The 25219-nt window shown below is 47.6% G+C and overlaps 1 protein-coding gene across 1 annotated transcript in view; it reads right to left on the bottom strand.

The window, feature by feature from the left end:
- The window catches only part of LOC146796252 (uncharacterized), a 336329-nt gene that overhangs the window by 275639 nt on the left and 35471 nt on the right, over window positions 1–25219 (bottom strand). The window contains exon 6 of the mRNA XM_085631283.1: window positions 20285–20395. Coding sequence (XP_085487409.1) covers window positions 20285–20395 — 111 coding nt within the window. The remainder of the gene's footprint in view (window positions 1–20284; window positions 20396–25219) is intronic.

The raw sequence follows: 25219 nt of genomic DNA, 5'->3' as shown, positions 1-25219 counted from the left end.
TGTAGGAACAGATTAATGCATTATTCCCACAAACTTCTGATGCAGGGGAACCTGGACGTTTGTTCTGTAACCTTTTGTATTATGATTCTCAAGCTAATTATCTTGTGAGTGTTGCACTGCCTTAATTTCATTCACAGATTTGGCTTTGTATTAGTTCCAATGTATTTCTACACCCTCATCTTGAGGTGCTTGTATGTCCAGTTTTTAGACATGCTGCATTGTAGCAGCACTGCTGTGTATCATGGCAAAAAACATTGGCAAAGTCAATAGGCTGCATTGGTGAGACATATTGGCTGTGCCAATGCTTGTTTACCTGGGCATCAGACAAGGTTTAGGGCAGATTGTGAAACTCAAGACAACACAATGGCATTGCCGATGTTAGTGCAAAGGCAAATGCTTCGGCATACTTCATCGCTATTAAAACTTCATTCAATTCACCTGGCAGAAGCCTGTTGTGGTGTAAGCTTAGTAACTGAGATATTCCACCAAAGGTCATTGAAAGAAATAGTATAAGAAATAGTATACCATAACACATGGGCCAAGGTAAAACTTGCTAACAACAGCAGCATGGGTCAGTTTAACATGATCTATGCAGAGTCGGCTTCCATCCTTAATCACCCAACTTAGAATTGTATCACAAAGAGAATGCTTAGGTAGTAATATCATTTAAAACCAAAGCACTTATTTTTGGAGACAACTGATGAAGGATGGGGCTTGATTTTTTTAATGAACAAATTATATCTAGGGTGATCATGATAAAGGCAGCTGTAAATCAAATCTTGGTACTCTGAAACAGAAACCAACATCTTGAAAATGTGTGCTGCAAAATTATCTCAGTAATTTAACAGACCAACAGACCAACACTAAAACCACTTTATGAAGTAATTAGAGCAAAATGTCTGCCTTCTTTAATGCGGGACTCAGATATCTTTTAGAAAAATAAATAGCTAGATCCAATGCAGTATCAATGGCTTAGATTATAGTTTTGTCTGCCTGCTTCCACAGTCCAAGCATGAATAAGGCTCAAATTGTACTTTCTCAATCTCTTTCTGACTATGGATGCAGTCTTCCTGTCCTTATGAGGTAAACTAAGATGTACAGTTTGCACACTGACTGGTTTGTGAATAGGTGAGCATCACAAATTAAAAGTAAGGAACTTGGTGAGAGCAGTGGGTGTGCCTTCCCTAGTCCGACCAAATAGTTGATCTGCTTCTCTCAGTTGAGGTCAATCCCATACTACTTTCTCTATTAGAAAGCCTTTGGCAGGTTTGGAAAATTGAGGTTTAGACTAAAGTCAGCCTCAAGTTGAGAAACATCAGTCTTTGTGTAGATCTGCCTGTTAATGAAATTAGTATACTGGCAGCACAGCAGTAAAGGTGCAGCACGTTCAGTGAGTCCCTGTTATCATTAGGTCCTATTGCCGCTGCAACAGATGCACTATTGTTTGCTACACTATGGATGGACCCTAAGGTCAACCTTGTCATACCATTTTGACATGCAAAAGGATGTTGGTACAGCAGTCCATCTCTCCCCCAACAATGCCTCACTAGGGGAAGGTGACTAGCCTTGCCTTGTAATGTGCCACCCTTGGTGATAGAGGGGGGCTTATGAGTAGAGACATCAATCCTCAATGTGACTTAGCTGCAAGAAAAATTCAAATAAGCCCTCATCTGAAGTTCCATGGCACCCCAGAATTCTGAATTCTGAATCCTGAGTTGAACCCACAAATCATAAGTTCTTTTTATATACAATGCATCGCCATTCAGGATAGCCTGACACCTTTTGCACACACATAGGCATGATAAATGTCTAACAGGTATAATTTTGCACATTCCTAGTACAGAGCTTCTGTACCAACAGTCCAGCATCTGTCTTATAGTTTCTTTTAGAAAAATCTACCCTGAAAGGGTGAAATGCCGTAATAACTTTACAGTCCTTCTGTTTGGGTCTTAGCAGTTGTTCACGACCCTCTACCTTTGTTTTAGGTCCATGACTGCAAGTCAGGCTTATTGAGAGAAAGTGCCCTTTTGGGCATGATCACCTCTATGTTTTCTGGACTGATGCTGTTTTTTTTATTACTTTTTGCACTGTAGCACTGCTAATCAGGTTCCAGTGCATGTGCTCTGACCTCTAAAATCTGCTAACATCAGCTAACTTTTAATTGGCACATTTTACCTTTTGTATAAGGCCATAGTATTTGGTATAGAAACTACACTCATGGCATGGAAAGTTAAAATGTCACCTGTGGACTGCAGTGCCTATTGTACCACACATCTGTGGGACGAGGAAAATATGGCTTCAAGCCTACCAGTGGAGCCTGACTGCTGCAGGTCAACCCAGCAAATGTATCCTTTTGATTGGACAAAACATTTTTTTTAAATATGAATAAATCACCCCTATGTAGACCCCATAGTCCACAAGGGAGGGTGCATGGTATTTAAAAGTGGGGCATGTAGAAATGTAATCTTACCATATCCCTGCAGTGACAAGCGCCCAAAAGCTATGGAAGGCTTTGACTGTCCTATGAGAAAACTAGAATACAGACAAAAAATATTAGTTCTGCTACTGTGATTTTGGACTTTCTAACAAAATTATTCAACCACTATTTTTAATGTTTCATAAAAATCCAATCTAATGGTAAAGTTCAATTTGTAACAAATATTAAAGAAAAGTAACTTTTAGAAAGTTACCCTTTTCTTGCCTGAAGCTCCTGGAAGCTGATTTGCATTAGCCTGACAAAAGCTGCCTGTCGCTGTTTGACCTTAATGAGGGGTGGAAACTATCCAAGAGCAGTAACGATGGCTTAGGCCAGGTGACAGGATGGACTGGGGGCAGAGAGTGTGACAGATATCAGCCCCAGAAGAAGCAGCTGGGGAGGTATTGGGAAGTTAATTAACTTGAAAGAGACAAATAAAAATCCTGCCCGTTCATATTTTAGTATAAGCGGAGGTATCTGGAAGGAACAGCCTGTAGCAATCGCCAGTAGTCTCACCCCCGAAAGAGCCCCTTGCCAGGATAAGACAGGGAATGTTTCCGCGTTTTCCCGATGTCAGGGTTTCCCGAACTACAACTCCCTGCATGCACTGGGGCGCACCCGAAGACCCTTTCTACATAAGCACTTCAGCGGGAAACGGAAGGTGCTTGTCAATCCTAGAGCTTGTGGATGTTCGAGACGGAAGGTGCTCCCCGCCGGATTCCAGCGAGAAGCATTTCCGCAGCCATTCCTGTGACGGGCCGAGTCCCGCGTTCCCGTGGAAGCCAGCCTGATTCAGCGGCGAGTGAGAGACCCTAAGGTATTTGGGAAGACAGAAACTCCTGCATTTCTGGTGAGCCACGAGTGTTGCTTCGTCAACAAAACTTTATTGAAACTGTGAGAGACAGTGTTATATTCCCGGAATAACTGTTCCCCTTTACCTTGACATGGCGGGGACTGTGTAACGAAGACACGGACACTGAGTGCCTCGTTGCCGTCCTGCCTGGCATCTGGAAAAGTATCCCGAGGAAGGGATTCCCTTTTGTTTATTTTGAACCTTACTTTTCGCTGTGACTGTGCACTGGCGGAGGGCTCACGAATGGACCCATTCAGTCACTGACTAGCGGGGGTGAGAGAGTATCACTTCCCGAGGACCTAGTTTCTATTGTGACCTTGTAAGTAGGGGACTGTGGAGTATCCCAGGAAGGGGTGTTTGCAGCGAAAGGCAGTCAAGGGGGTGCCGAAGGATTCTAGAGACTTACGCAAGAAGAAAGGTAATTCCCAGACACCTTCTTTCGGGCGGGTAGGTGTAGGTCCTGAGCTTTCACTACACTATAGGAGAGAAGTCTTCTGTTTACCAGTTCTCTCTCTCTCTTGTCCTATGTCTCCAGGTACATATCTTTCCAGAGGAGATTACATCCCCGACCTTCATCCTGGAGAGTTCCCAACCCTGGTCTCATCTTTTTATGTTATCCCCTTCCCTTTTTTCCCACAGGCCTGATCTCACGCAGTTAGGTTACTTTCCACTGCTGGGGATTAGGTTTTCGGGAGTCAGGGACCTTCTCATCTATCGTCTCTGCTGGATTCTACTGTGCAGGTTAGTGGCGGGTTATTGGATTGGGCGCTACTGACAACCTGGCATACCTGACAGATTGACAAGCCCACGTTTACGCCCAGCCCAGACGATGGATACCAGTGTAGTGCTCACCTCTCTGCTGGACAGCCTGACGGCTCTACAGCAAGAGGTTCAGACATCCCGACAAGAAAATCAGAACATCCAGAGAGAAGTTAGCTCCTTGAGGAGAGAAGTAGCAGGTCTTTCTCGCAGGGGTCAGGGGGAGAGTTCTTACATACGACCCGCAACCTTGCCCCCTCCTGTCTCTTCCACCCCTAACCCGTCTCCTGTAGGGGGCTTTTTCACCACCCCTCATTCTCCCGCAACTACAGACACGGTTCCCACGGTTCACGTGTTACAGAATACCAGCATTCCTTTAGCCCCACCTGAACGCTTTTATGGGGATCCAAAGAAGTTTGAAACATATTTAAATCAGTGTAGGCTTCATTTCCTCTGCAAACCCACAGTATTTCAAGGAGACGCAGCCAAAACGGCATTCATGATGTCTTATATGGGGGGCAACGCAGCCAGTTGGACCATCCCCTTGATGGAAAGAAACGATCCAGTCCTCCATAATTTCACGGACTTCTGCTTGGCCTTACGGAAACTGTTCGACAGAAAATCCCACATGCTTTCGCTGGATCGTGAATTACTCACCTTACGACAGGGATCACAAGACCTGCTGACCTATATAACAACGTTTAATCGGTTGGTGGTGGAGACCGAGTGGCCCCCTGACAAAAGACTAACCCTGTTTTATCAAGGACTCAGGGGGGAGATCAAAGATGTGCTAGCCCAAGTTGTGCAACTGCCACAAACATGTGAAGAACTGATCGACTTATCCGTCCAGTTGGATCATCGCCTCCAAGAGAGAAAAGGGGATAGGAACCGAGGGGAAAACCGCCTTTCCTATGCTCGGCCAAGGAACGTCCCGGAAGAACCACCTAAATCCCCAGAGAGGGGGGAACCCATGCAACTAGGAGGTCTCCGAGGCCCTCTCACCCCAGAAGAGAGAGAAAAACGACAGAAAATGAAACTGTGCCTCTACTGTGGCAAGAGCGGCCACTTCATACGAGAGTGCCGTGCTCGGACGCCAATCGGAAGCAAAACACCAGTTTCCCGTGTACAGGCTGCTATGAAACAGGACGAACCGACGGAAAACTAATATGTCCGAATAAGGTTGAGGTCTCTGGTTTGGGAGTTCCTAGTGTCACGATCTCATCGGTACTAGCCAATACCCTGCAAGCAGCTGTAGCCCATCTGACTATCGGGGTGTCTTTGTGGCTCACGCCCCAGAACATGTTGGAAGTAGATGCGCTGTTGGATTCTGGAGCCACAGGAAACTACATGGACCAAGAGTTTGCCCGGCGATTGGGGATCTCCCACGAAATGAAAGATATCCCGGAGCATGTAAAGACAGTAGACGGAACAGCCCTCTCTTCCGGACCCGTGACATATCGGACACTGCCTTTGAGAATGACTATCAATCCAGACCATCACGAGTATATTCAATTCGACCTCATCGATGCCCCTCAATTTCGTCTAATCCTAGGAGTGCCGTGGTTGACCTTACACGACCCTGAAATCAGTTGGGCAGAGCGCACGGTGAAGTTGGCTTCAGTGTATTGCCAAGAACATTGTAAATGTCTAGACAGTGTGGATCCTGAAGTAGGGGAAACACCGGCCACTTATTTAGCGCTTGCCTGCGCGCAGGAACAGTCCAGTCGCTCCATCACCCTGCCGGATGACTACTGCATGCATCATGATCTCTTCGATAAACAAAAGGCAATTACCCTTCCGCCTCATCGAGAGTACGATTGTCGCATTGAACTGATACCAGGGGCACCCATTCCATGCAGTAGAGTGTACTCATTGACTGAGCCGGAAACCCTTTATCTCAAGAAATACCTCGAGGACAATCTGGCCTCCGGATTCATTAGACATTCCTCTTCTCCCGCCTCTTTGCCTCTTTTCTTCATTCCGAAGAAGGACTGCGAAGAATTGAGGACGTGTATAGACTACCGTGCATTGAATAGGATAACCATCAAGAACCGGTACCCACTTCCTCTTATACCAGTACTGTTGGACCAGTTAAAAGGGGCGAGATACTTCACCAAGCTTGACCTCCGCGGAGCCTACCACCTTGTCCGAGTACGTAAAGGAGATGAGTGGAAGACCGCCTTCAGAACTAAGTTCGGTCTTTTTGAGTACAGGGTGATGCCCTTCGGGCTCTGCAACGCCCCGGCGGCTTTCCAATTTTTCATGGATGAAGTACTGCGGGGTTATTTGGATACCTTCTGTGTGGTATACATAGATAATATCCTAATACATTCAGCAACATACCAGGAACACATAAGCCATGTTAAAGCGGTGTTAGCGAGATTACAACAACATTCTTTGTATGCTAAGCTGGAGAAGTTCCTCTTTCATGTGCAGGAGGTCGCATTTTTTGGATATATCATCAACGCCCAAGGATTTCAAATGGAAACCTCTAAGGTAGAAGCCATCACTCAATGGCCTACTCCCCAGAATATCAAGGCCGTGCAAAGCTTCCTTGGGTTTGCCAACTTTTAGCGGCGCTTTATCCAAGATTTTTCAAAGGTGATCCGCCCCATCTCTGGTTTGCTACGAAAAAATGTCCCTTCAGGTGGGGAGAGGAGGCGGCGTGATCCTTCCAGGAGTTGAAGGATAAATTCACTCAAGCCCCCATCCTACGACATCCAGACACACAGCTCCCTTTCATATTGGAAACGGACGCTTCACAACACGCCGTGGGAGGGGTGCTGTCCAAGCGTCATCCTGAAACAGGACAAATACATCCTGTCGCGTTCTATTCCAGAAAACTTACTCCGTGTGAAGTCAATTACACCATCTCAGACAAGGAACTCCTAGCTATAAAGAGAGCTTGTGAGGAATGGCGACACTACCTCCTGGGGGCGCAGCACACGGTAGAGATTTACACAGATCATAGGAATCTGTTGTTTCTGAAGACGGCCAGAGCTCTGACCCCTCGTCAGTTACGATGGACCTTGTTCTTCTCGGACTACGATTTCATCATAAAATACCGGCCTGGACCCCAAAACGGGAAAGCAGATGCCCTTTCTCGCTTGGGAGAATCAGACAACAACATCTCTCAGAACGTAGATCCTCCACCGTGTATACTCACCGAGAACAAGCAACCCCGACCTACGATAGCACTTCTCACCTCTTCCGACTTCCTCGAAGATGTGAAGGTGTCTTTAGCAGAGGTCGATGTGCAAGCCTGGATTCAAGAAGAACCTGAAATCAGGTCAGAAGTAGAGGAGTTGGCCTATCGCTACCAGGCGCTGTACATTCCTCATCCAAGTCAACAGAAGCAGGTTTTGCAATGGGCTCACGACTCTGTGTTGGGCGGACATCTTGGAACCTATAAGACCATCGCGTGTGTGGAACGGTCGTTTTGGTGGCCAGGCCTGCGAAAGGACATCCATGAATACGTGAAGAATTGTGCTATTTGTGTGCAAGGCAAGGCCAGACATGTGAAACCTGTAGGGCTACTTCGGTCCTTGCCTATTCCCCCACGACCCTGGCACACAATATCAATGGATTTTATAGTGGAAATGCCCCCCAGCGAAGGGAAGACCGTAATATTGGTGCTGATTGATCATTTAACCTAGATAGGTCACTTCATTGCCTTAGGACGGTTACCCACATCACAAGAACTAACAGGGGTTTTTCTACAGCATGTGATCCGTGCTCATGGGATTCCGAATGTCTTAATTACTGATAGGGGGACACAATTCACCTCCCGTTTTTGGAAGGCTCTCTGCAAAACATTGGACATCGATGCACGTCTCTCTTCAAGTTACCACCCCCAAACAGGTGGCAAAACAGAACGCCTAAATCAAACCATGGAACAATATCTCCGCTGCTTTTCTTTGCAAAATGCCATACACTGGCCTACCTTGTTATGGATGGCGGAGTTCGCATACAATAACGCCACACATGCCACCTTGGGTTGTTCCCCATTTTATTGTAACTATGGTCATCACCCCAACATGCTCCCGTTTGAATGGCCAGTCCAAACCCCCGTACCCAGCATCCAAGAACATCATGCACACCTCAGGGCCGTATTAACAGAAGCTAAACAAAACCTAGCAGATGCCCAGACCACTCAAAAGACCTATGCAGACCGAAAAAGAACAAGAGAACCCGAGTATCAGGTGGGGGACAAGGTGTGGCTGTCTACAACAAATCTACACTTAAGGGGAGTGAATAAATTTAAACCCAGATTTGTGGGACCCTATAGCGTAGAAGAAATCATAAACCCAGTAGCCCTGCGACTGTCCTTACCTAGTGCATGGAAACTCCACCCTGTCTTCCATGTCTCTCTTCTTCAACCCTGTCTCCCCAGCACTAGATTACCAGCAAAACCGCTACCCCTAGAAATAGAGGGTCAGGAAGAGTATGAGGTGCGAGAAATCCTGGATTCCAAGATAGTCCGGGGGAGGGTGAAATATCTCGTGGACTGGGAAGGTTTTGGGGTGGAAGAGAGAACCTGGGAACCTGAGGAGCATTTGCATTGCCCAGAGCTGGTAGAACGGTTTCATGAAGTAAACCCAGGTAAACCAGGTCGACCGCCGAGTCGTCGGTCCTTGAGAAGGGGTACTGTAGCAATCGCCAGTAGTCTCACCCCCGAAAGAGCCCCTTGCCAGGATAAGACAGGGAATGTTTCCGCGTTTTCCCGATGTCAGGGTTTCCCGAACTAGCACTCCCTGCATGCACTGGGGCGCACCCGAAGACCCTTTCTACATAAGCACTTCCGCGGGAAACGGAAGGTGCTTGTCAATCCTAGAGCTTGTGGATGTTCGAGGCGGAAGGTGCTCCCCGCCGGATTCCAGCGAGAAGCATTTCCGCAGCCATTCCTGTGACGGGCCGAGTCCCGCGTTCCCGTGGAAGCCAGCCTGATTCAGCGGCGAGTGAGAGACCCTAAGGTATTTGGGAAGGCAGAAACTCCTGCATTTCTGGTGAGCCACGAGTGTTGCTTCGTCAACAAAACTTTATTGAAACTGTGAGAGACAGTGTTATATTCCCGGAATAACTGTTCCCCTTTACCTTGACATGGCGGGGACTGTGTAACGAAGACACGGACACTGAGTGCCTCGTTGCCGTCCTGCCTGGCATCTGGAAAAGTATCCCGAAATCCCGAGGAAGGGATTCCCTTTTGTTTATTTTGAACCTTACTTTTCGCTGTGACTGTGCACTGGCGGAGGGCTCACGAATGGACCCATTCAGTCACTGACTAGCGGGGGTGAGAGAGTATCACTTCCCGAGGACCTAGTTTCTATTGTGACCTTGTAAGTAGGGGACTGTGGAGTATCCCAGGAAGGGGTGTTTGCGGCGAAAGGCAGTCAAGTGGGTGCCGAAGGATTCTAGAGAGTTACGCAAGAAGAAAGGTAATTCCCAGACACCTTCTTTCGGGCGGGTAGGTGTAGGTCCTGAGCTTTCACTACACTATAGGAGAGAAGTCTTCTGTTTACCAGTTCTCTCTCTCTCTCGTCCTATGTCTGCAGGTACATATCTTTCCAGAGGAGATTACATCCCCGACCTTCATCCTGGAGAGTTCCCAACCCTGGTCTCATCTTTTTATGTTATCCCCTTCCCTTTTTTCCCACAGGCCTGATCTCACGCAGTTAGGTTACTTTCCACTGCTGGGGATTAGGTTTTCGGGAGTCAGGGACCTTCTCATCTATCGTCTCTGCTGGATTCTACTGTGCAGGTTAGTGGCGGGTTATTGGCTTGGGCGCTACTGACAACCTGGCATACACAGCCTTTGTTCTTTAACCCTAAGTTAGCAGTTGAGAATGGGAACCAGCCAAGTGGGAAAGGAATCTGGTCACAGATCCAGTTTTGTATGGCTTAGGAGGAGAGGACTGTTCACGTTACTAAACACACACCTGACAGGAACACAAGCTCACTCCAAGGGCAGAATGCCTGTGCCATCTTGGACTTCCGTAGAATAGTGAATTCTTAGATAATCAGCAGGAAAGTAAAAAGAATCTGCTAAAAAAGTAGGTGTGCTCACCCTGGAAACCTTTTCCCATTAGTTAGGGAGTGTTCCGGTCACCCCAATCCACTGACTGGTGAACCATATGAAGCTGGAACATTTTCTGGGCACGTGGAAGAACTCAAAAAGGGCTGCACCTTCTGACTGAGGCATGTGCAGAGACCTGAAGGGTTAGACCTGCCCCCACTTGTAGCCAGGACAAAGAAGTGGACTCCAATGGTCATTTAGTTTACATCCTAAGTGGCTAGAGGCACACAACATGCTGGAAGAGGCTTTTTTCCTGAAGTGGCTACTGACCAATTGCAGTTGGACTAAAACTTGATCCTGCTGTTGCCTCTGCTGGAATGTGTCTTGAACCCTCTGTGCTGTCCCAGGGTGTTAGTGGTGTCCAGAAGTGCTTATTCTGAAATCTCAGAAAAATCTGAATTAGGAAACATTTTTAACTGCCAAACATCCAGAGGACAGAGACCATCCAACTAAGTCAACCAGTCCAAGGCGCGATGTCGCTGTGTAAGAATATCAAGTTGGTCCTGCTCTGAGCCTTTTGTCTGCTAAAAAGAATCTTTTCAGCAGACCCTCGTGGCAAGTCTATCTGACTCTGGTGCCACCACATCAGATACAGTGGCTTCTTTGGATTCACTGAAATAATTAAGCCTGGGTGGAGCTGGTCGGAGCGGCACTACGCGGAGGTCCACGGAGTTGGGGACCAACTCCGCTCCGCCGCCCACCTCCAACCCCCAAGTAAGAATTAAATAAAAATACATTATAAGTAAAATAATAAACACTTACCTTGCCTGCAGCATCCGTGGGCTGCCGTCTTCCTCTTCCTCGGCCTCTCACGGTGATCTCTGCATACGCGTGTGCCTGTGCCCGTGATTCCTCGCAAGGAATGCGCATGTGTGGGTGCGCGCATGCGCAGATCACCGTGAAATGCTGAGGAAGAGGGTTACGGCAGCCCAGGGATGCCGCAGGCAAGGTAAGTGTTTAATATTTTACTTATAATGTATTTTTATTTAATTCTTACTTGGGGGTTGGAGGCGGGGCTAGTCAACTCCGCTCTGCCGTGGAGTGTGCAGAGATTTGCCTACTCCACATTCTTTGCGGAACGCGGAGTAGGCAAATCTCTGCGTACTCTGCAGGCAAAGCGGACTTCTCTGCCCATGGTTAGAACTAATATGATGAATCTAGGGGCCTGAAGAACATACAGCATACCCCACCATCAGAATAGAACAAATAACAAACCCACATGTAAGGATATGCATTTTAGAGAGCAAAGTATACACAGAAAAAAGGGTTTATTTCAAACAGTAGTGCTCCTGGTGTCACCAAAGTGCAAGTGATAAGTTGATATTGTGAAAGAAGTGCACATGTAAAAATGACACACTGATCACAAATGTATGTATAATGCTATACTCCAACACATCCACTGGCGTACAAGGGTAATCTGTCCATGATTCAATAGTGGCAGAGCCAATTATTGGTCAACATTTTGACTAGTAGAACAGTTTATCACGGTCTTCTTCAAGACAAGAAAAACAGGTAGCTACTTATAAAAATCACACTAATAATTTGCATAGGTCCATGACAGAGGAGGGCTATGAGAAAAAATATCCACATTTGCAGTCAGGCCAAAAATCTCACCTTTAGGCTACCAGTATCAACCAACAATTGCATTCTGTCAATTTAAAAAAAGAGAGAGGTGTGGTGCATAAGTGGCCGTTTTATACATATTCATTACCAAACAAAATTTACCCATGGATTACGTCAATAGGTAACCGCTTGGGATGAGAGCTTCAAAAATATGCGTCTTAACCTAATGAAAATCAACGTAAAAAAGAGAGAGGCTACATCGCTCAAAGAGAAAAAATATTTATCTCACCCAAGTTCATAATAAAACTTGCAGACAAGGATGGATGGACTATCTTCCTAGACACTGAGATGTATTGCTCAAGAATTTGGGCACAATTAATCACACTACCCTAAACTAAGGGTTATTCCACTCAAGGACATCCAGATAGATGCTCATTAAGCACGCCACCTCAGTCGCATTGCAGGAAGGTTTTATAGCAAAATGAGTTTGACCTCCTAAACAAGAAGTATTCTAAAAGTCCCACCATTTACACTTTACCCAAGATACATAAGGAGCTAGGCCATACTCCAGGAAGACAAGTTATGCATAAGGGGACAAATGAAATGTATGCTCCACATTTTACTCTTTATTTTAAATTGTCAGAATGAATGCGTTGAAAATGATTATAGGCCTGATTTAGACCTTGGCAGACAGGTTTTTCCTTCACAACGGTGACGGATATATTGTGCGCCAAAATATAAATCCCGTAGATTATATTGGGATTTAGATTATGGAAGGGAAGTGCAAATTCTGGGCTGCATGTACCATGATGCAAAGGAGAAAACTTTTCTGGGATATGATGTAGTGCCCGGCTACATTCTTTACCCTGCCTAAACTGAAGAGCCCTAAACTGATTTTCATGACCTCCTCTACCATTTATCACACATTCCTAATGCTCCTTTTTGTAAAAAATGCTTTCTGGCCCATTAATTACACTTCATCCAGCCCGAGGCGGAGAGTACGGCCTGAGACAGAGAGTATGGCCTGAGCCGGAGAGAGCGGCCTGGATGTGGAGAGTATGGCTCAAGCCGAAGTTTCCAGCCCCACTGCGGACGTAAAGATACGACTTGTAAATGACCTTTGTGAATACCAAAAGTTGTAAAGTTAGACTTTAGTCTCATATTGCCTTTGTGAATCAGGCCCAGTGTCTTTAATGATTGATATAACACTTGAAATCAGGCTTTTAATACTTGCTGTAAAAATAATTTAGCATTTGACCTGTCTCAAACAGATAATTTGTATCAAAAGCATAGGGTAATCTAAACAAACTTTAATTCCACACTATAAGAATGATCTTTGAATGGCATTCTTTGCCAATTATGTAAAAGTAAAATTGACTATGTGGTATGACTAGGAGAACGCTGTGTCAGAGCCCCCCAAGTCTTACCTTCCACTTGTGAGGCGTTCCTGCAGAGGCGACAAGGACTACCACCCCTGTCTCCCGCCTTCTCCTAGTAGGGTGTGTATACCGACTAGGACGGAGGGGGTATCAAGGGTAGAAGCCGGATAGGATTGGGTCAAGAGGGCTTCCTTAACTCCGGCTGTGTGAGAGAAGAAGGGGGACACGGTTAGCTCACCGTAGTTCCGACCTCTCCACCCCTCTAGTGTAGCACCAGCCCACGGACCAAGGAAGTACCTGGTGGGAAACGGTGTGATTAGCGTCCGTGGCTTCCGCACCTCGTTTCTGGTGCTTGAAGAGCGTCCCAAGGTGGCGAATCGGAAGTACCCCAGCGTTTACACACCAACAAAAACAGAAAAACCAGCGCTCCTGCGCAAATAATAAAGAAGAAGATCTGTGCCGTTCCTCCCACTCTCCTGTGGTTTTCCGGCTCAGGGCAAGAAGGAACGCTACCTCCACAAACATGCAGGCTCTCTGTATGCCTGCACGGTCATGTGACTTCGTTCAGTTTAGGGAGAGCACACAAAATCATCAACGGAAAATCAGCGCTCCTGCGCAAATAATAACAGAGGCAACAAAAGGGGAACCCAGCCCACCACACACGCTCTGGTGCGTAATGGCTGGAAAGCGTGACAACAAAGTACGGGAGCACCGCTGGTGCGAGGCGGGAATGCAGGCGGCCGTAGCAATGGCCCGGCTAACAAGTACTGGAACGATACCTGCAGGGTTGGTGTCCGGAGCAGCGTCTCCTCGTCGGCGGCGATGGTGAGAATCCAAAGCGCTGATGCCGCCGGAGTCCCCGGCTGTTAAGCGCGTCCGCCCGGAAGTGAGTCAGTCTGACTTCCGCTTCCGCACCTTGGCGTCTAGACCGCCAACTCGCCGTCCTTCGGTTCGGAGCGGCGATCGGAATCATGACAGCACCCACCACCAAACAGGACCCCCGCCCGGCAGCCGGCAGATCACACCGGGGTGGCGGGCCGAGGACAGGCAGGATGACCCATGTGGAAGGCCCGAACCAGCCGGGAAGCGTGGCGAACGTGCGACAACGGCTCCCAGGACCTCTCCTCCGGGCCATAGCCCCTCCAGTCCACCAGATAGAAGAGCCGGCCCCGGGTCCGTCGGGAGGCCAGGATGGCCCGGACCTCGTACTCCAGGTGGTCCCCACGAAGAACCGGAGGAGGAGGGACGGAGGCCACGCAATCAGGATGAGCGGCACGTAGAAGGGAAACGTGAAAGACTGGATGGCATTTCATGTGCGGGGGTAGTGACAGCTTCATGGAGACACGGTTCAACACCCTAGCTATGACATAGGGACCCACATACCGAGGCAGCAGTTTCTTGGAGCCCGGGTGTTAATGTGTTGTATCGACACCCACACCCTGTCACCCACCCTGTACTGCGGCTCAGCTTGGCGATGCCTGTCCGCGAACAGTTTGTAGGATTCCTTAGCCTTAGCCAACTCAAATCGGGCTCGTTGCCAGAGATCCCGAAGGAAGCCATGGTACGCCTGTACAGTGGGTAAGGGGCTGGCGAGAGGCTTTTCCCAAGGGACAGTCCGGGGATGACGCCCTTGCAGACAAAAGAACGGGGACATGCCGATCGCGGAGTGGCGGCTGTTATTGTAGGCGTATTCCACCAGCCAAAGGACTTCCGACCATTCCTTTTCCACGGATAACAAGAGACATCGGAGGTACTGCTCCATGGTCTGATTCGTCCTTTCCGCTTGTCCATCGGTCTGCGGGTGGAACGCTGTGGATAAGCGTACTTCCATTTGTAGAATGCGACATACCTCACTCCAGAATTTGGACACGAACTGGGAGCCCCTGTCCGTGATCACCACCGACGGAATACCATGTAAACGTACCACGTTTCACATGACTATACCAGCCAAGTCTGCCGCTGAAGGCAGTTTCGTCAATGGAACGAAATGGGCCATCTTGGAGAGATGATCCACAATAGTGAGGATGGTGGTGTAGCCATCCTTTGTCCTGGGTAGTTCCACCACAAAGTCCATGGAGATGGTATGCCAAGGGTAGGGAGGCACAGGGATGGGATGTAGCAATCCCACCGAGGGCTGGGAAGATCCTTTCCCCTGGGCGCAAACGGCACATCGCGCTATGTGGGCGTGTACATCAGCCTCCATGGTAGGCCACCAGAAGTGTCTCAGCAGTAGGTCCATCGTCTTCTGACGGCCAGGGTGGTTGGATAGCGGGTGGTCATGGCACATGTACAAGGCTCGTTGGCGATGGGTAGGTAGAGGCAGGAAGTAACGATCTCCACAGTATATGAACCCTTCCATGGTAGTGAGACCCTGCAGCTCACCTATCCAAGACGAAGCGTCTCTCTGTTGTAGGTCATCATGAAGTTGAGACAAAAAGCCGGAAGACAGGATGAGCCCTTGGAAGCAACGGTTCGGGATGATTGGAGCTGGTTTGACCTCGGGTTCGTTCTCTTCGGTCTCCTCAAGACGTGACAGGGCATCGGCCTTGGCGTTGTTCTTGCCTGGACGATAGGTAATCAGAAACTCATATTCATTGAAGAATAAGGTCCAACGCAGCTGCCGAGAGGTCAGGGCCCGTGCAGATCGAAGGAACTGGAGGTTTCTATGGTCTGTATAGATAGTTATCGGATGTTTGGCGTCCTTAAGGTGGTGGCGCCATTCCTCGAAGGCGACTTTGATGGCATGGAGTTCACGGTCAGAGATCGTATAATTCCGCTCCGCTGGTTGGAGTCTTCGGGAGTAGAATGCCACCGGGTGCAATAGGCCTGTGCTGGTATCCCTTTGAGATAACACCCCTCCCAGGGCGTCTTGGGAAGCATCGGCCTCCACTATAAACGGCCGTTCCGGGTTTGGATGCGATAAAACTGGGGCCGTAGTGAACCGCGTCTTCAAGGTGCGGAAGACTCGTTCGGCTTCGTGGCTCCAGTCAAAGCGGATCCCTTTGCGCAGTAGGCGGGTGATGGGCGTAACAATCCTAGAAAAACCACTGATAAAACGGCGATAGTAATTCGCAAACCCCAGGAACCGTTGTACATGTTTCACTGAGGTAGGGGATGGCCATTGTAGTATCGCAGCGGTTTTCTTGGTGTCCATGGAAACCCCCTCTGGTGTGATGATGTGCCCCAGGAACTCTACTGCCGTGGTGTGAAAGACGCTCTTTTCCAACTTGACGTATAACCCATGGTGTTGTAACTGCTGCAAAACAGTGCGTACATGTCGAACGTGTTCGTCTTGGGTTTTTGAGAAGATTAGAATGTCGTCAATATAAACGATGCAAAACAAGTCAAGAAATTCCCTCAGTACTTTGTCGATAAAGTGCTGGAAAGCCGCCGGGGCGTTGCAGAGTCTGAAGGGCATGACCTGGTATTCGTAGAGACCGTACCTGGTCCGGAACGCGGTCTTCCATTCGTCCCCCTTTCGGACTCTGACCAGATGGTATGCCCCCCGGAGGTCCAGCTTGGTAAATATGGTGGCGTCTTTCACCTGGTCCAGCAGGTTCGAAATCAGGGGTAACGGGTACCTGTTCTTGACAGTGATGGCATTCATCGCTCTAAAGTCGATGCACGTTCTTAGGTCTCCTTCCTTCTTTGCCACGAAAAAGAGAGGAGACGACACCGGCGATCTAGAGTGTCGGATGAACCCATTGCGTAAGTACTCGTCCAAATACATACGGAGATGTTCGTTTTCTTTCTCAGTGAGCGAGTAGATACGACTACAGGGCAGCTTAGAACCAGGGATCAAGTCTATCCTGCAATCGAAACTGCGATGCGGAGGTAATGTGTTCGCCCCTTTCTTATCAAACACTGTAGCCAGGTCCAAGTATGCATCCGGTACCTTCCCTTGGAAGGCCAGGCTGGTTTTCGTAAGGGGCAATACATGGGCTTGTACTCCTGTGGAACCGGGGGAATACGACTGAGGGTAACAGAGAGATGTGCAATGATCCGAATCCAATTGCACCAGCCTGGATGTCCAGTCAATCCGTGGATTATGTTCCACCAACCATGGAAGTCCCAGGATCAAACGGAATTGCGGTGCATCTATGGCATCAAAGGTAATAGTCTCCTTGTGTTGGTTCCGGAACGTCATCTCCAGGAGTTCGGTCTGAAAACAGATGAGGCCGGAGGTGAGATCCGTCACATCCACCGCCTTTACTATCTCAGGCGTCTTCTTCGTTATAGTGGCCATCCCTAGTCTCGCCATGTACTGGTTGTCAATAAAGTTGCCAGTGGCTCCTGAATCGATCAGGGCGGTGACGTGCCACACCAGGCCCGACCGTGTTCGTAAGGTTATGTCTACTCCAAGATGATGGCAACCGTCGCCGTTATCCGGGGTTGGTGTCCTTAGGGATGACGAACCCAGTAGCCGGACCCCACCGTTTACTGGGTTTCCTCGTTTCCCGACCAGTCACCCTTGGAAACAGGCAGAGCAAAAGGCTTCTTCCCCCTGGGTTTCGGTTTTACCGGGCATTCCCTCACGAAGTGCCCGTTCTTGCCACAATACAGACACTGGTTCTGTCGCCTTCTCTTTTCTCGTTCTTCCTTTGTGAGGGGTCCCCGAATGCCTCCGATCTGCATTGGTTCTGGTGGTTCAGGGTTGGACGCTATGTCCTCGATGGGTTTTTCTTTCTGGAGCAAAAGTCTGGAATCTCCGCCTCTGTAGCGGTCGGTCTTCCTTTCCTGCAGTCTAAAGTTCAACTTTACCACCAAATCAATAAAAGGACCGATGTCTTCTGGTGGATCAGGTATTTGGGAAAGGAGGTCCTTTATCTCATCCCGCAAACCCCTGTAAAACACCGAGACCTTCTTGGACTCCGGCCAGCGGGCTTCGATCACCAACCTACTGAAGGTGGTAATATAATGCAGCAAGTCCGTGCTTCCTTGTTTCAATCCGAGTAGCTCGTTATCTGCTGCCTGTACAAAGGTATGGCGGGCGAACATCCGTCGCATGGTATCCTTGAAGGCTGGTAGGTTGTACAGAACCGGTTCATCGTTCTCCACTAAGGGAATGGACCACAGGGAGGCATCGCCTCCCATATAGGAGAGGATAAAAGCGATTTTGGAAGCGTCGTCGGGGAAGGCGGTGGCGCGCGCCATGAAGTGCAGATGACACTGGTGAATGAAGACGCTGTACTTCGTGCTATCACCATAAAAGCGCTCGGGAGGAGCTAGTTGTACAGTATGCGGAGCTATAACCTGTATGGAGGTGTCTTGAATGGGACTTGTGGTGGAACCACTGGGTTGAAACATGGCGGGTTGCAATAGGCCTTCTCGTAGTACCCGAGTCGTGGGGAACTGTCCCCAAGGCCCTGTTCCGGTGTCTGCGACTTGCGTCTGTAACGCGGTGATATCTTGGCGTAGACCGCGGTTTTCCGCCTGCATGGTAGCAAGGATAGCCGCGATGTCCTGGAGCGTGATCTCAGGGTCCCCCATGTCGCCCGGGCAGGAGAAACAACGTGGGCTTTGGATTCTGTCAGAGCCCCCCAAGTCTTACCTTCCACTTGTGAGGCGTTCCTGCAGAGGCGACAAGGACTACCACCCCTGTCTCCCGCCTTCTCCTAGTAGGGTGTGTATACCGACTAGGACGGAGGGGGTATCAAGGGTAGAAGCCAGATAGGATTGGGTCAAGAGGGATTCCTTAACTCCGGCTGTGTGAGAGAAGAAGGGGGACACGGTTAGCTCACCGTAGTTCCGACCTCTCCACCCCTCTAGCGTAGCACCAGCCCACGGACCAAGGAAGTACCTGGTGGGAAACGGTGTGATTAGCGTCCGTGGCTTCCGCACCTCGTTTCTGGTGCTTGAAGAGCGTCCCAAGGTGGCGAATCGGAAGTACCCCAGCGTTTACACACCAACAAAAACAGAAAAACCAGCGCTCCTGCGCTAATAATAAAGAAGAAGCTCTGTGCCGTTCCTCCCACTCTCCTGTGGGTTTCCGGCTCAGGGCAAGAAGGAACGCTACCTCCACAGAGATGCAGGCTCTCTGAATGCCTGCACGGTCATGTGACTTCGTTCAGTTTAGGGAGAGCACACAAAATCATCAACGGAAAATCAGCGCTCCTGCGCAAATAATAACAGAGGCAACAAAAGGGGAACCCAGCCCACCACACACGCTCTGGTGCGTAATGGCTGGAAAGCGTGACAACAAAGTACGGGAGCACCGCTGGTGCGAGGCGGGAACGCAGGTGGCCGTAGCAATGGCCCTGCTAACAAGTACTGGAACGATACCTGCAGGGTTGGTGTCCGGAGCAGCGTCTCCTCGTCGGCGGCGATGGTGAGAATCCAAAGCGCTGATGCCGCCGGAGTCCCCGGCTGTTAAGCGCGTCCGCCCGGAAGTGAGTCAGTCTGACTTCCGCTTCCGCACCGTGGCGTCTAGACCGCCAACTCGCCGTCCTTCGGTTCGGAGCGGCGATCGGAATCATGACACGCTGCCAAAAATATATATTTGACAAGGAGCGGAGGGGGTTAGCTTTCTCAGTAAGTTTTTAATGTGTGGCTAGCTAACCTTTTTTTACATGTTTGATTATTGCTACAAGTTATCAAGGTGTATCCCCTTGTGCTTCTCAATACATTCACAAGTGTATTTTATGCCTGCTATTGGATAATGTGTTACAGTAAGCTGCTATCCTTCGCCCTCCTTATTTTGCCTGCTACTCGTGTGTGACACATACTCAAAGACTCAAAACAAATAGGTGGTCTGGCAAGTATGGGATGCGCAGATAACAGATATAAACTCTATAGCCTGTGACTAATTCGGAAGTAGAAGGCAAAGCATTGTAAAATTTAATGACTTTGAAGACACCATTTCCTTTTACATAATCATCTTGAATGAAGAGCTTAGCTATGGAACCAGCAGCCATACACATCTTCATATCTCTATATTGTCAACCGTCCCGCAGTTTTAGGGGGATCCATGTTATTTCATAAAATATATACTGTTTTAAACAATTATTCAGACTGTAATAATAATAGGGAAGAGGAATGTGGTGACTAAATATTATTTCAGCATAGAAACATCTCAAGTGCAAGCTCACAGCAATGAGATGAACAGTTATATGTGAAGTAACATAAAACAACCAGAACTTGTAAGATTCATTTGAACTATAAGATAAGACTGATATACATACCACATTCTGTGCTGCTGGTTCTTGATTTCTTAAAGTGTGAAGAGGGGAATCCTTTTTTCCTTTGCCAGTTATTTCAGTTGTAGGACCGGGGGTCAACTCTCTTTCAAGTGGCTGAAGTGGTTGAAGGATAGGAAGACAAAAAAAGTAACAAATGATCAAACACTTAAGTTTATCGTAATAGCCCTATAAAATTATCACTATCATAAATTAATTTAAAAGTTTAACAGAGTCCACATGTAAGTGGGTGTCTGAAAAATCTGACAGCGCATTATGACAATATAATATATATATAGGAAAAATACACCCTGCTGTACATTCTGAGTCACCAAGGAGTTCCACAATTTAAAGAAGAGCAAGGTTGAAGGCTGATTTCCTTTATACGGTCATGGGAATTAAGGGTGGGCGTAGTTCGCGAAGTGGCACTTCGCGAAGCTACGCAAAGTGAAGTTCGCACTTTCTCAACGCGAACTGGTAGTTTCTCATCGCGAGCGGTCGTGAGCATACGCGACCACTCGCAATGAGAAACCTGACCTCCTCGCGTTGGGAATCTCGCCGGGACGTTTATTTTCCATGCTCGCGATCGCCAACTTGCAGTTGCTGATCGCGAACAAGGAAAAAGTCTCGCCGGGATGTCATTTTGCTTGCTCGCGGTCGCCAACTTGACGTTGAGGACCGCGAGCAAGCAAAAAATTACCGCAGCACTACGCAACACTACGCTACGCGTGTTCGCACTGTGCTACGTGCAGTTCGCGTAGTGCGAAGTAGCGCGAACTTCGCAAACTACGCGAGCGTAGCGTAGTGCTTCGCCCAGGACTAATGGGAATCAGAAATAACTTTTAATACCATTTTAACACAAAGGACAGAGGGTATATTATTCCTTCTAATGTATGGTCACACCTTCACTCTTCCCAGAAATCTCTTCAAGGTTTGGGGTCTTGCTCCTACATAAGAAGGAAATAGTACAGTAATAGACAAGAATAAAAAAGGAAATCTGCAGTGAGAGATCAAACACAAAAAAACAGTTAGCACTTTGTTTAAAACCTGTACCATAATCATTTTAATGTACATCAGACTAAAAAAGAGCTATAGTACAGAATGTTGCTCAGAATGAGTTGAAAATCACAGAGAGAGTCCTTCTTTTCTGTAACAAACAATGTGCAAAGCATAAACCTAAACCTCCCATTTTGTACTGATGGCTCTTCATTTTAGAATATGCAGGCAAGAAGAATAAAGTGCATTTTCTGTTTTCTTTGTTTAAATTGCAACTAATTGTGCTCAGTGACCTGCCTTTCACCTTGGCTGCTGGCTTTGGGACGAGACATTGTGACTTAGTAACTTATTAGAGTTGAGCACCCATGGTTTTTACTTAGTGATGGGGTCTACTCTACTGCAATGAAGAAATTAATGACAGCTTTTATAAAAATGATTGCAGACACACTTGTTCAATAAATAAAAATAAATAGGTAATAACTGTTGTCGGCTGGCATGCCTAATGTAATTAGAGTTCAAATATTACAGTACAGTCTACTCCAGAGGTTTTCAATCTGTGGGGCGCGACCCCCAGGGGGGTCGTGGAGTCCTGGGAAAGGAGTCGCAGATTCCCCAGCTTCACTTGTCCCTGCAAAAAGACAGCTGTCGCGGGGCGGCTAATTTAGATCGTTATCAGCTGCTTGCCTGAATTAAAGTCACATGTGCCTTAGCAATTAATCAACAAGTGTGAAGGATGCTTGCGAGCAGTTCGGGCTCTTTGTGATGACAAAGATTTGTTTTTTTGAGTGGAAGTGCAGAGTTAACAACTGGGCTGTGAAGTTCTTGCTTTTAATTTTAACTGCCTTTACCCAGCCCTTAGTGTCCCTAAAGAGGTGTTGAAGGTACAGTTCTGTAAAAAACAAATTGCACTACATATGCTCTGTTATTTTTACAATCTACATTTTGAAAGTACTATTTTAGTGTGAAACTATTTGCACATTTTGCAGCATTCTATTTTACCCTGTGTGTAATGCAAGCATAAAACATTGACTTACATATTCACAGTGCTTTCTGTCACAGACTATGACTTCGTAGCACTAAAAAATACATATCAGTATTCTCCACTGCACCAATCAAGATATAATTCTTTGGTTCTCTGGTTACGCACAGACCTCAGCAGTGCATTAACTAATAGAGGTTTCATAATGTACTACAGTGCATCTCCCACTTAGCAATAACTTTTTTAATCTATTTTTTTCTTTACGTAGCCCATTATTTTATATGTTGATACTGGATGGTGAAAGACCAAATAAACGTACAGAATATTTTGGGCTTATTTGTGAGAGGCTTTCATCGCCAAATCATCACTTTTATTGGTGCTCCGGTGGTGCTAGCATCTCAACCATACCTATGAGGCAGTGCAAAGTCACATTGCATGGCTTTGAATGGCCTCATAGATATGGAGTAAGACATAGCGGCGCAAGTCACTGCGTTGCCTTACTCTGTGTCAAGGAGGTGTTCCATGGGCTCTATGTGGGGTTCCCACTTAAAGCCCACGGATTTTGATGCTGACCCATATTTACAGAATCATGTAAACCTGGAGCAGCTACAAAAATGGATGCCTTCCCAGTGGAGGCGTAACGAGGAGATATGTTTTAATTTCTCCTCGTTTTTTCCCCTTTCCATGTGTGCTGCATTCTGCATCTCCCATAAAAAGAGGATTATTTTGGTGAAGGAAGGTGCCCCTTCCTGTACAAAAACAATCCTGCCTATGTTGGTGCTGGGCAGCAAATTGTGCGCCAACGCTGGGGAAATGGACTGGGATGCTTCGAATTTCATAAATATGATGCATACCTCCCCTTTCACATTGAAATAGGGCAGTGCGGCGAGAAGACTTGTGGCGTTGCCCTATGTCAATTCCTCATAAATTAGGCCCTTTGTTTTTAGCTACACCTCTGGCTACACCCCTACGCTCAATAACCTTTGGTTTGCTAAACACTATTTAATATAATTTCCCCACTGTAAAAATTATTTGCTGTGGTAATTGGGGGCTGCTAGAAATGTGGGTCTCTAGTTGGCAATGGTTTGCACCTTTGCACAAGTAGGGACCCTCCCCTCTAGTCAGGGTAAGAGAGATACACTACTGAATAACCCCTGCTCACCCCCTTGGCAGCTAGGCACGAGCAGTCAGGCTTATTTCAGAGGCAGTGTGTAAAGGATTTTCACATAACCAACAGTAATACAGTGAAAACACTACAAAAGGACACCACACCAGTTAATAAAAATATCCAATACTTTATTAATTCAAAACAAGACCGAAACGATAAAAATCCAATATAAAGTACTTAAAAATATGCACTTTGCAAAAATAACCTTAAAAATGCAGTTCCTTGAAGTCGGTAGTCATTGCGGTGCTGACAGATCATGGTGCAGGCGACAGTGCCGGTTGCGGGGAGCTGGCGATGGTCAGTCCAGACTGCGGTGTGGGACGGGGCGGTGCATCGCAAGACTTACGAGCGGTGCCCCAAGCCAAGGTGCGGTCACTGGTGTCGAAGTCATCGACAGCGTCGGTGAAACCAGGGCAGCAAAGTGAAGTAAGACGGTGTGGAGTGCGGTAGCCACAGGTCACAGTGCAATCAGCAGCTCAACAGCGGTGGTCGTCATCAGTGAGATCAGGGTTGCAGTGCGAGATGTGGCTGTGCCCTCTGCGGTACCTTCAGGACATAGAGCCAGCGATGAAGTCGGTTGCTTCCCCCTTCTGTGGAAACTGAAACCACGGTTCCAGAGGTGGTACGCAGTGGTCGGTGAAGTCTTTGCGGTCCCTGAGACTTTAGAAAGGAGGCAAGCTCTAATTCAAGACCTGGAGATGCTGAGTTTCTCTTTGTGCATTTGGGCAGAGAGTGTCTGTGCCCAGCCCAAACCATTGCCATCCACTCTGGCCCAGCTTCCTGGCAGGAGGTGCAGACAGCATTGACCAACGCAGATCAGGCCCATTCAGGTGCAAGGAAATCTACTCCCACTACTCTGAATACAGCCCAGGTCTATTCAGCCCAGCCCTGACTCATCCAGGAAAGGCAGGACACACCTTGACACCCCCCTCCAGTGGCTGTCTGATGAAAATGCACATCTCCGGCCCCTGCCACTCCAAATCCAGGCAGTCAATCCACAAACCCAGCAGAGGCACACAGGATGGCTAAGCAAGAAAATACCTACTTTATAAAAGCGGTATTTTCAAACATAGAACATAAAAATCATCTTTACTGAAAGATGCATTTTTAGATTCTAAGTTCAGGCATACTAAACCACATTTCTCTATTTTGTACCAATGGGAAGATATGCTTATAAGATATTATAAGTAAGCTCCCATTCTATCCTATGGGACAGATAGCCTTTCCATGGTGAAAAATAAAACACACTGTAATTCACTACCAGGACATGTTGCACACACCAGTACATGTCCTACCTTTAATTTACATGGCACCCTGCCCACAGGGGTACCTTGGGCCTACCCTAGGGGTGACTTACATGTAAGAAAAGTAAAGATTAGGGCCTGGCAAGTGGGTGCACTTGAAAATCAAAATGGGGGGAGAATGGACCACTTGTCCTATATAACCAGGGCCTTGGTTGTATTGATACCGTCATAAAAACCCTCACATACGTATAAAGGCAATTGGCGGTATGTCTTGATTCTCCTCCGGGGTGTACTGTTACAGCATCATCATTGAGTCTTTGGTAGTATGTATGCTGACCTCCACCTGGAGGTAGACCGACTGGTTTGTCAGAAGCGTCCAGAGATAGAAAAAGAGGGCGTGCAAGCGCTCAGGTGCGGTGATGTTAAAATTCTCGACATCACTTTGTCACAAAAATTTATAGGGGAAGTCGTGATGTGGAAAATTAAAAATAGAAAGGTCCGTGTGTAGACCCAGTTACTAGTCTACCGCATTATTCTTGGTCAACATGTTTCAG

The sequence above is a fragment of the Triturus cristatus genome, chromosome 10 (assembly GCF_964204655.1).
Source record: "Triturus cristatus chromosome 10, aTriCri1.1, whole genome shotgun sequence".
Taxonomy (NCBI): Eukaryota; Metazoa; Chordata; class Amphibia; order Caudata; family Salamandridae; genus Triturus; species Triturus cristatus.
This window is presented reverse-complemented; position numbering and strand designations above follow the sequence as displayed.